The sequence below is a fragment of the Bison bison genome, unplaced genomic scaffold (assembly GCF_000754665.1).
Source record: "Bison bison bison isolate TAMUID 2011002044 unplaced genomic scaffold, Bison_UMD1.0 scf7180017864213, whole genome shotgun sequence".
Taxonomy (NCBI): Eukaryota; Metazoa; Chordata; class Mammalia; order Artiodactyla; family Bovidae; genus Bison; species Bison bison.
This window is the reverse complement of record NW_011494785.1, coordinates 7,531,945-7,541,284: the sequence shown is the minus strand read 5'-3', so window position 1 is coordinate 7,541,284 and position 9,340 is coordinate 7,531,945. Positions and strand designations below refer to the sequence as shown.

Below are 9,340 nucleotides of genomic sequence, written 5' to 3'. Positions count from 1 at the left end.
AGGCGGGGGGCAGGTGGTCCCTGCGGCTCAGTAGCCCTGCGACTGGTAGCCCTGGGGCTCGGGCTCGAAGGCGCTGGCCGGCTGCTGGTAGGTGCCGCCCATGCTGGTGGGCTCTGGCCCGGTGCTGGGCTCCACGTAGGGGGCGTAAGGCATGCTGGAGTCCTGGCTGGGGTCCATGTAGTCCTGGGAGAAGAGGGCCGAGTCGGCGCCAATCTGGTACCTCTGGAAGGCCAGCACAGCCTGGCCCGCCTGGGGACGGGGGTTGGCAGGGACAAGGACAGGCGGGAGGGGGTGGTTAGGGGAGAGACAGACAAGAGCACTGGGTTAGTAGAGGTTAGTCCACACGACATGGACAGTAGAGGGTTAAATATCCTCAAAACACGCTTGAGAGGGAATGGAGGAAAGCTGTCCTCAGAAGCCAGCCCAGAACCACACTGTCCAGCCAATAAGAACTTCGGAGATCACTTGCCTGATGACCCCTAATGCCAAAGGTTAGTGAGGGTAAAAAAAATTCTAGAGTCTCCACTCTGCAGTGTTAAAATGGCCTAAGCCCCATAATATCCTTCTCCAACTGTGTTCTTAGGATGTTAGATGGGATGGAGAAAAAAATTTCTTGGTGGGACAGAGAAATGTTGGCCTCTCCTAAAAGTTATCCTGTCCCTCTTGCAGCTAGGCATAGCCATATCACTAAGCTCTAGCCAATGCGTCGGCCCCAAGTTCCCTGTCTCACCCTTTGACTTGATGCCTGGAATGCAGACGTGAGAGCTGGCACTGTAGCTGCCATAATGGACCATGAGGTCCATGAGGCAAACTGTAGGGATGGAAGAGGCCTCAGTCACTAAAGACTTCTGGAGTCACTTATGCCAGCCCTGGACTGTCTTCCCAGACTGACTTTTTCAGACCACTGTCATTTGTGATTTCTGTCATTTGCTGCTGAACCTAATTCTAACTGAAATGCTCAATCAAATAAGTTTGGGAAACTGAGTTAAACAGAGGACCATAGGAGTCATCAGAGCTTTGATTATTTCATGTATGCTGGGATCCCCAAGCAAGCAACCACTTATCTGACCACTGAAGCCCTTTTTACATAGAACTCAGTTGGGAAAGACTTATCTACAGCATATACACATAGGTGGGAAACGCTTTTTAAGTAAAAGCAATTACATTATTATTAAGGACAATGAAACTGATCATACCAAGCTAGGGAATAAATTAAACCTGTCATGAAAAGATAGTGTTTACAGGTTTACACTGAAAGCCTTCTCCAGAGGTCTTCCCAACCCAGGTCATCTGCCTGTGATGGGAAAATGCTTATGTTCTACATAATTCTCTTTGGGGGCCAGGAAGACTGAGGCCTAGAAAAGGGGGCCTCATGGCAGAGTCAGTGCCAGAACCCAGATCTGAACATAGGGGTCCTGCCCCTCCCTAGGCCAGGGCCCTCCCCATCTCCTTCCTTTTGATCAGCCAGTTGACAAGGCCCTAAGTCAACCAGGAACCTGAGAGGGCCAACAGATGAGAGGCAGGGGCAAAGTGCCAGGGGCCTGGAAAAGGCAGACCAGGCCTCAAGGAGGCGGGCTGAGGAATCAGGAGTGGCCCTTTTGTATTTTCTATGATGCTGGTATGAGGTCCTGGCTACAGGGTGCTCAGATGCAGGAGCCTGGGGAAGGAAGGTGGAAAGCCCCTCCCCCACCCAGGGTAGAGCCCACGTCTTCAGCACCCTTGAGCCATCAGCGAGTCCACAAGAGCACAAAGGGAACGATGAATGAGTCCCTGAGAGGAACTTCTGCAGACATGGTCCTCCCGAGCTCCCTGACTCTACTGCTGTCCTGCATGAAGGCAGAGGCCTGGAGCTGATGACCTTCGCAGACCCTTCCAGGGCAGGACTCTGGCTACAGGCAGCTAGTGCTATCTCTGCAGTCACTCCTTCACCTCAGCTGAGTTAAGGACTCTCTGAACCATCCAGTTCAAAGAGCCACAGACAGGAACCATGGAGGGGGTGTGGGCCCCTGCTGGGCCTGGGTGCAGAGGTGAGGCTGGGAGTTCCGTTCAGAGCCCAGGGACCTAGTGGTCCACCTGGCTCTGCTTCTTCAGAGCAGGCGCGCTCTCTGCGGCATCTCCACTGCGCAGGGCTTTGTCCCGGGGGCCAGTCTGTGTTCCAGGGCAGCTGAGGGCCCCAAGGAGGGAACCTGTGCCGGACTGGAGGCCAAGGTCCTTTGGAAGATCAGGGATTCACCACACAGGAATCACTTCCAAAGGAGAAGTTATGAAGGTGTCCCTGACTCCTTGGAGAGAATGAATGAATGAACAAAAGAAGTGACATTTATTGAGCATCTCTGTGCCAAGCCCTGTGCCAACCTTCGTTTCATCTGCACAACAGCCCTGAGAGGTTGGCTCATTATCACTCCTCAGTCCAGGGAGGTAGACTGAGGCACGGAGTGGTGCATGGTTCTGCCCAGGGTCCCGCAGCACACGAGAGCAGAGTCAGACCAGGAGTCCTCTGCTGTGCTGGGCCAGGCCCCTCTTGGCAGCCAGCCTCCATGGGGGCTGTAAAATTGGCCTTCATATTGCAGCTGTGAGAGGGGCTCTCAGCCCTTATGGAGCCACCTCCAACCTGTGGCAGTGAGTTTGAGAGAGATTTAGGTTTGTCTGTCTTCCCATCCCCAGCCTGTGGGCTCCTGGGGCCAGGAACCACCTCTGATTCATCACTAGGCACAGAACAGTTGCTCAATAAATGTTTACTGAATGAACAGACAAGTGAAGAATCAACAAAGGAGGTGATGAGGAAGTGGTGAGCCTTAACTGGCCCCTCTAGCCAGCCTTCCGCTACCCTGCACGCCCTGGCATCTTGGCTGGTCCAGGCAGTGGGCTGCCCTTCAACCTTGCCACTGGGCATATACTTAGGGCTTCCTGCTTCTGGAAGCTGTGCAGGCCTACGGCTGTGCCGAGGCGGGAAACAGCGTGTTGTATTCCTCCTGGAAGGTAAGGTCCTTGAATCTCCGCACGGCCAAGGCTGCAGTCAGGCTCTGCCAGGAGAGAGCAGGGGTGAGGCCGGCGGGGAAGAAGAGGGGGCAGGCAGAGGCGCCATCAGGGAGGTTGGCTTCAGGGGGCCCAGTCGGCACCTGTCCATCAGCCATTCAGACTCCGCCCCTGGAAGTCCCGGTGACCAATCACGCACTCCTCCTCTGCAAGCCCCGCCCCAGGGGAAAAGGGGAAACAGGGAAGGCTGGCTGCAGCAGTCTCACAGGATTGGCCGGTGCTGGTGCCTATATACAGCCCCGGGGGGCTTCTTGCAGAAGGCCGAGGACAGCTCGAAGGCCTGCAAGGGAGGGGGTTGTGGGAGGGGAAGGGAGAACCCTTGGGAAGGGGGAAGGAAGCCCATATGACCCTAGATATCTGCAGGAGGGAGACGGGAGAAGAAAAAATATGTTGGGAGGACAGGGAACCAGTGGGAAGGAGGGGTCAGTCACGCTGCCATGCCGACTGGCGCGCGAGACCACCAGATCCAAAATCCACAAACGGGGTGACCTCTGGCCAGGGGCGCCCAGAGACATGCTTTTTTTGACCTACATACATATGTGGAGGTCAAATATATATGTATTTTTAACACAAAAAGATCAGAATCCACATAGAAGTTCAGATTCCTGGCCTCCCTGGGAAAATCAGAAGCCCTGGCCTCTGTGGGTCCCCAGTCCTGCTCAGAACAGGGGCCGGGTAGAGGGTGCCCTTTCAGGATGCTGTACACCTGCCGCCGGCTCCACTCAGGCCTTCTCTCATTCTGCCTGCCAGATGGGCACCTATATTTGTGATACAGCCCACTGCAAACCCAATCTCCCCGTTTTACAGACAGGAAGGCAGAGGCCCAGAAAATCAGGAGAAGCCCCAAGATTCAACCCAGGTCTCCTGACTCTCAGCCTCTGCTCCTTCTCAGCCTTGAACCTCAAAGCCTTATCTTTCCATCTAGGCCTCAGCCTTCTCGTCTGTAAAAGGGAACAGTAAATAACTACCACTCAATGACCAGAGTGGTTAGGAGGGGAAGCTGTTCCCACAGGAAGGGTGCCCTGCACCGGAGCCAGGGTCTGCTATCAGCCCCGACCGTCCTGGCTGGCAAAGGGCAGCGGTCTACCTCCTCAGGGAGCAGCCCCACTGTGTGCATTGAGGCCGGAAGCAGAACAGAGACCCTGGCTGTGCTCAAAGGCCACCCGCCCGGGAGCTCGGCTGGGGCGGGCGGGTGTGGCCTGGCTGGACGGTGTACTCACCCACGTGAAGATGGAGAAGAAAGAGAAGGCGATGGCGGCCCGGGCCGCGTCCGTCCCCTCGTTCAGCGGGTTGTCCTTGGGCTCAGAGACCTGCCATTGGTTGGCCAGGAAGCAGAAGCCCACGAACCAGAGGAAGGCCCAGAAGGCTGGGGTGGGTGTGGGGCCAGGCAGCCCACGTGGGCGGAGAGGGCGGGTGGGGAGGAGGAGACAGAAAAAAAACCAAGGAACCGGGGAGGTTCAAGGGCGAGTCTCCCACGCTCCCCACCCACAGAGGGAGAGGAGGTGGGGGGGTCAGAGTGCGGGGAGCACGGGAAAGCACAGGGGAGAACAGAGAGGCCGGCCAGACCCAGAGCAGGAGAGAGACCCGGGGGGAAGGAGGCAGCCAGGCCAGGAGCAGAGTCAGGGAGGGGCGGGCAGTGAGAGAGGGAGGGATGGGGAGAGACAAGAAAAGTCAGTGAGCCTCGGCCGTGCTGCTCTAAGCTCAGCCAGCACAGGCTTCCCGGCTCCATCCCTGACTGACCAGTGGTCCAGCCTGAGGCCCGCACCTCTTCTGTGAGGGGCGGCCACCTGACCCCCCCCACCACCCGGCTGCAGCCTCCCAGAGAACTGGACCGGGGAGGACGAGGGGACACGTCTGTTTGCAGTCCCACAGAGCCTTGAGATGCCTGAGGGTTCCTTTGAGAGCCCAGGTCTGGGAGTTTTTAGGGTGGGAGCCTTGTGGGGACAAGTTCTTCTCTGTATGCCTACAGTCTACCTAGAGAACCCCAGAGCTGCTCCGGATGAAGAGCGTGCATGCCCAAGGGCTGGCACCTAGAGCCCAGCTCCTCCCAGAGGCACTGCTGGGGAGCCCTGGGGCTCCGTGGAGCACAGTTTGAGAACTACTCGCGGCATATCTGTACCTTCAAGTCGAAGGGGCCCCAAGCCTCACTACCTGCAGACCAGGCACATCCTGAGAGTCCTGGAAGCGGCTGGAGGGGCCCCAGACGGAGACCTGAGTGCCCCAGGCCAGGGACACCAAGCCCAAGCCTCCTCAAATCAGTCTCTCAAACTCACTGGGACAGAGGCCAGGGCACCTCTGCCAAAGTCACTTATGAAGGGCAAGGGCAGCTCCCCAGCCCCAAGTCTTGACCCTCCCAAGGCACCTACTGTGTGCAGGGCCTTTGGCCATCGCCCAGCTTAGTTCTCACGGGGCTCCACCAGGGAGGGGGGCCAGAGGAGGCCAGTGAAAGCAGAGGAATCCCCTCCAGACATTGTGTTCCTACTCTGCCGTGAGCTGTGGGCTGTCTTGGGGTCTCGGGCCCCGCCCTGGTCCTACATGACCCTGCTGCCAGCCTTGTGACCCCAAGTCTGTCCCTTTGCAACAGCCTGCAACTCGGTTTCCCCATCTGGAAAACAGGCAGAAGGGTGGCAGCCACCTCCCAGGTGTGTGTGAGGCTGAGCAGGATCACGGTCAGGAGAGCCCCCTGCAGACTCTGTGCTGCTGGCGGGGGGAGGCAGGCACAGTACCCACTGGGGTGGGGCTCACCCGAGACGCCGATGTCGGACAGGACAGCCTTCTTCCGGTCCTTGACGCTGCTTATCTGGGGGAAGTACACGTCCAGGGCCAGGTAGAGCAGGCAGGTGAGGAAGGCGAGCACGCCCACGGTCACTCCGTAGCCGCAGGCGTTGGGGTTGCGGTTGTAGATGCAGAACTCCTCGCTTTCTGAGGGGCTGTTGAGGTAGCCCTCGTTCACGATGGAGCCGAACACCACGATGGAGAACACCTGTGGTGACAGGGGAGGGGTGGGGGTGGCCGTGAGACCTGGGCAGGCCCCTCCTAGGACCAGCCCAGGGTGGGGGGTGGGGGGGCAGGAGGGGAGGGCTACCAACCACCTCGCCGGCTGCCTGCCCCTCTGTGAGCCCTCTTCACCCCAAACAGTCACAGGGCCGAGGTGAGGCAGGCAGGTCAGAGGGGGAGGCCCAGAGAGGGAGGGAAACTTGCCTGGGGTCACACAGCACAGGTGGGTCAATCACTTCCTTCTCCAGCTGGAGGCACTGAGGACCCCCCGCACCAACCACAGATGTGGCCCCACTCCCCTTCCAGCCAGGTGCTAAGAGGCCTTCCTGGGCCCTGACACCAAGGTTCCTCTAGGGCTGGACCCAGCCTCCCAGAAGAAGCGGTCTCAGCCCTCCAGGTGGTGAACCGCCAAGCCCGCAAGCCCCTGGCTGATTCTGGCATGAGCCAGCCCCATCATGGGTTCTGTGGAATGACAGGCTGTCCTGGGGTCTCAGGCCCTGTCCTTGGTCCCACCCTTCCCTGATGCCCAGGCGCTGACAAGCAGAAAGAATGACAAATGAACAAATACACCAGTTACGAATACACCAGTTACAACCCTGTCAATTACAGGGCAACCTGCAGGACCCCAAGTGTAACAGGCGTTACCTCCTTTAACGCCCCCAACAACCTCCAAGACTATTTCAGCTGAGTTGGCTGCCAGCAGGGGTGGCCCCTCCTGACCCTACCTCCTGGTATCTACATCCTTGTGCTATCCCCTTCCCCTTGACTGAGGGCTGAGCCTAGCAAGTTGCTTCTAAACAAAACAGAGTATGGCAAGAAGTGACGGGATGTCACTTGTGTGAGGAGATTACAAAGCCCCGGCCTCGGTCAAGCTCCTGCTCTCCGGCCCCTCCTTGCTCGCTCTGAGGGAAGCGGCTGCCAGGATTTGAGCTGCCTTATGAAGAAACACACGGACGTGGAACTGAGGGAAGTCTCCAGGCAACAGCCAACAGGGAACGCGGCCCACAAGGAATGAGGCCTGCCAGCGCCATGTAAGTGAGCCTGAGGGCAGACCTACCCTCAGCCTTCAGATGAGACCGCAGCCCTGGCCAACACCGCGATGGCGAGGCAGTGGCACCTCACTAAGCAGGTTCCCGGCCACGGAAACTGTGAGAATCCAGCGCTTTTGTTGTTGTTTTTCACGTGTGCTTTATCTACTTGGCTGCATCAAGTCTTAGCTGCAGCATGCAGGATCTTGGTTACCGTGTGCAGGCTTCTCTCTAGTGTTGGTGTGTGGGCTTCACTGCTGCACCGCATGTGGGATCTCAGCTTCCTAACCAGGGATTGAACCAGTGTCCTCTGCATTGGAAGGCAGTCTTAACCCCTGGACCAGTAGGGAAGTCCCCGAACACTGCCTGTTTTAAGTCATTGCATTTGGGGGTGTGGTGTGACGCAGCAGCAGCTAACGAATACAATCAGTATCGTTGGCATTCTGCAGATGAGACAAGGAAGGTGAAGGTGTTAGTTTGTGTGCCCAGAGTCACACAGCTGGGACGTGGCGGAGCTGGCTTCAAACCCAGCGACCTGATCCTGAAGTCCATGCTTCTTCCTCCTGCCTCTCACCTCCCCTGAAACTCTGACGATGAAGAGGCCCACCCACAGTCAATGGACATACAGACAGGAAGACAGAGCCTCAGATGTGGCCTGCAGTGAACGTGAGGTGCAGCTGCATAGAACTTTTTTTTTTAACTTTTTATTTCATACTGAAGTATAGCTGATTAAGCTTCCCCGAAGGCTCACTGGGTAAAAGAATCTGCCTGCAATGCAGGAGACACAGGAAATATAGGTTAGATCCCTGGGTTGAGAAGATCCTCTAAAGAAGGAAATGGCAACCCATTCCGGTATTCTGGCCTGGAGAATTCCATGGACAGAGGAGTCCGGCGGGCTACAGTCCATGGGGTCGCAAAGTCAGGCACGACTGAGCAACTAAGCACATAGCTGATTAACAAAGCTGTGAGGTTTCGGGTGGACAGCACAGGGACTCAGCCACACACACATGCATCCATTCTCCCCCAAACTCCCCTCCCATCCAGGCTGCCGAGTAACAGACTTCCCTGTGCCATAAAGTACGTCTTTCTTGGTTATCCATTTTAATGCAGAGGATTTTAATTGCCCATTTCCCACTTCACTTTGCTTTCCAATTTTTCCACAATGAGGAACTATAATTTCAGTGTGAACCAGATACATTTTTGTCCTTAGCTAACACCTTAGATGGGTAGAGACTCCATGGCAGGTGTGAGAAAAAATATGAGAAGCATCATTTTTTAAATTGTATCTTTAAGATGTCTACACATGGATTTTATAACAGACTAGATACATCAGTGCAGTAGTAATATATATATAAAACAAATCTACATTTTTTATTGAAGTATAATTGTATATTATATATTATAAGTATATAATATATACTTGTGATTCAGTTTTTAAAGGCTATACTCCATTTACAGTTATTATAAAATATTGGCTAGTCTCCATGATGTACGATAAATCCTTGTAGCTTATTTTATACATAACAGTATCTCTTAATCCCTAACCCCTGTATTGCCCCTCTCTGATGGTAACCACAATTATTCTCTGTATCTGTAAATCTGCTTCTTTTCTGTTGTATTTACTAGTTTGTTGCACTTTTTAGACTCCATATTTAACTGATATACAGTATTTGTCTCTGTCTGACTTATTTCACTTAGCATAATACCCTCCAAGGCCATTCATGTTGCTGCAAATGGCAAATTTTCCTTCCTTTTTATGACTGAGTAGTATTCCATTCCAAGACAGATTTAGAAAAGGCAGAGGAACCAGAGATCAAATTGCCAACATCCGCTGGATCATCAAAAAAGCAAGAGAATTCCAGAAAAATACCTACTTCTGCTTTATTGACTACACCAAAGCCTTTGACTGTGTGGGTCACAATAAACTGTGGAAAATTCTAACACCATACACAAAAATAAACTCAAAATGGATTAAAGATCTAAATGTAAGACCAGAAACTATAAAACTCCTAGAGGAGAACATAGGCAAAACACTCTCTGACATACATCACAGCAGGATCCTCTATGACCCACCTCCCAGAATATTGGAAATAAAATCAAAAATAAACAAATGGGACCTAATTAACCTTAAAAGCTTTTGCACATCAAAGGAAACTATTAGCAAGGTGAAAAGACAGCCTTCAGAATGGGAGAAAATAATAGCAAATGAAGCAACTGACAAACAACTAATCTCAAAAATATACAAGCAACTCCTACAGCTCAAGTCCAGAAAAATAAAC

The 9,340-nt window shown here is 54.2% G+C and overlaps 1 protein-coding gene across 1 annotated transcript in view; it reads right to left on the bottom strand.

Annotated features, from left to right (window-relative positions):
• Positions 1-9,340, bottom strand: part of SYNGR1 (synaptogyrin 1) — a 22,380-nt gene continuing 13,040 nt past the window's right edge. Inside the window, exons 2-4 of the mRNA XM_010845230.1 lie at positions 5,782-6,072; positions 4,257-4,402; positions 1-249 (exon numbers count right to left, since the gene is read on the bottom strand). Coding sequence (XP_010843532.1) covers positions 28-249; positions 4,257-4,402; positions 5,782-6,072 — 659 coding nt within the window. The 3' untranslated portion in view covers positions 1-27. The remainder of the gene's footprint in view (positions 250-4,256; positions 4,403-5,781; positions 6,073-9,340) is intronic.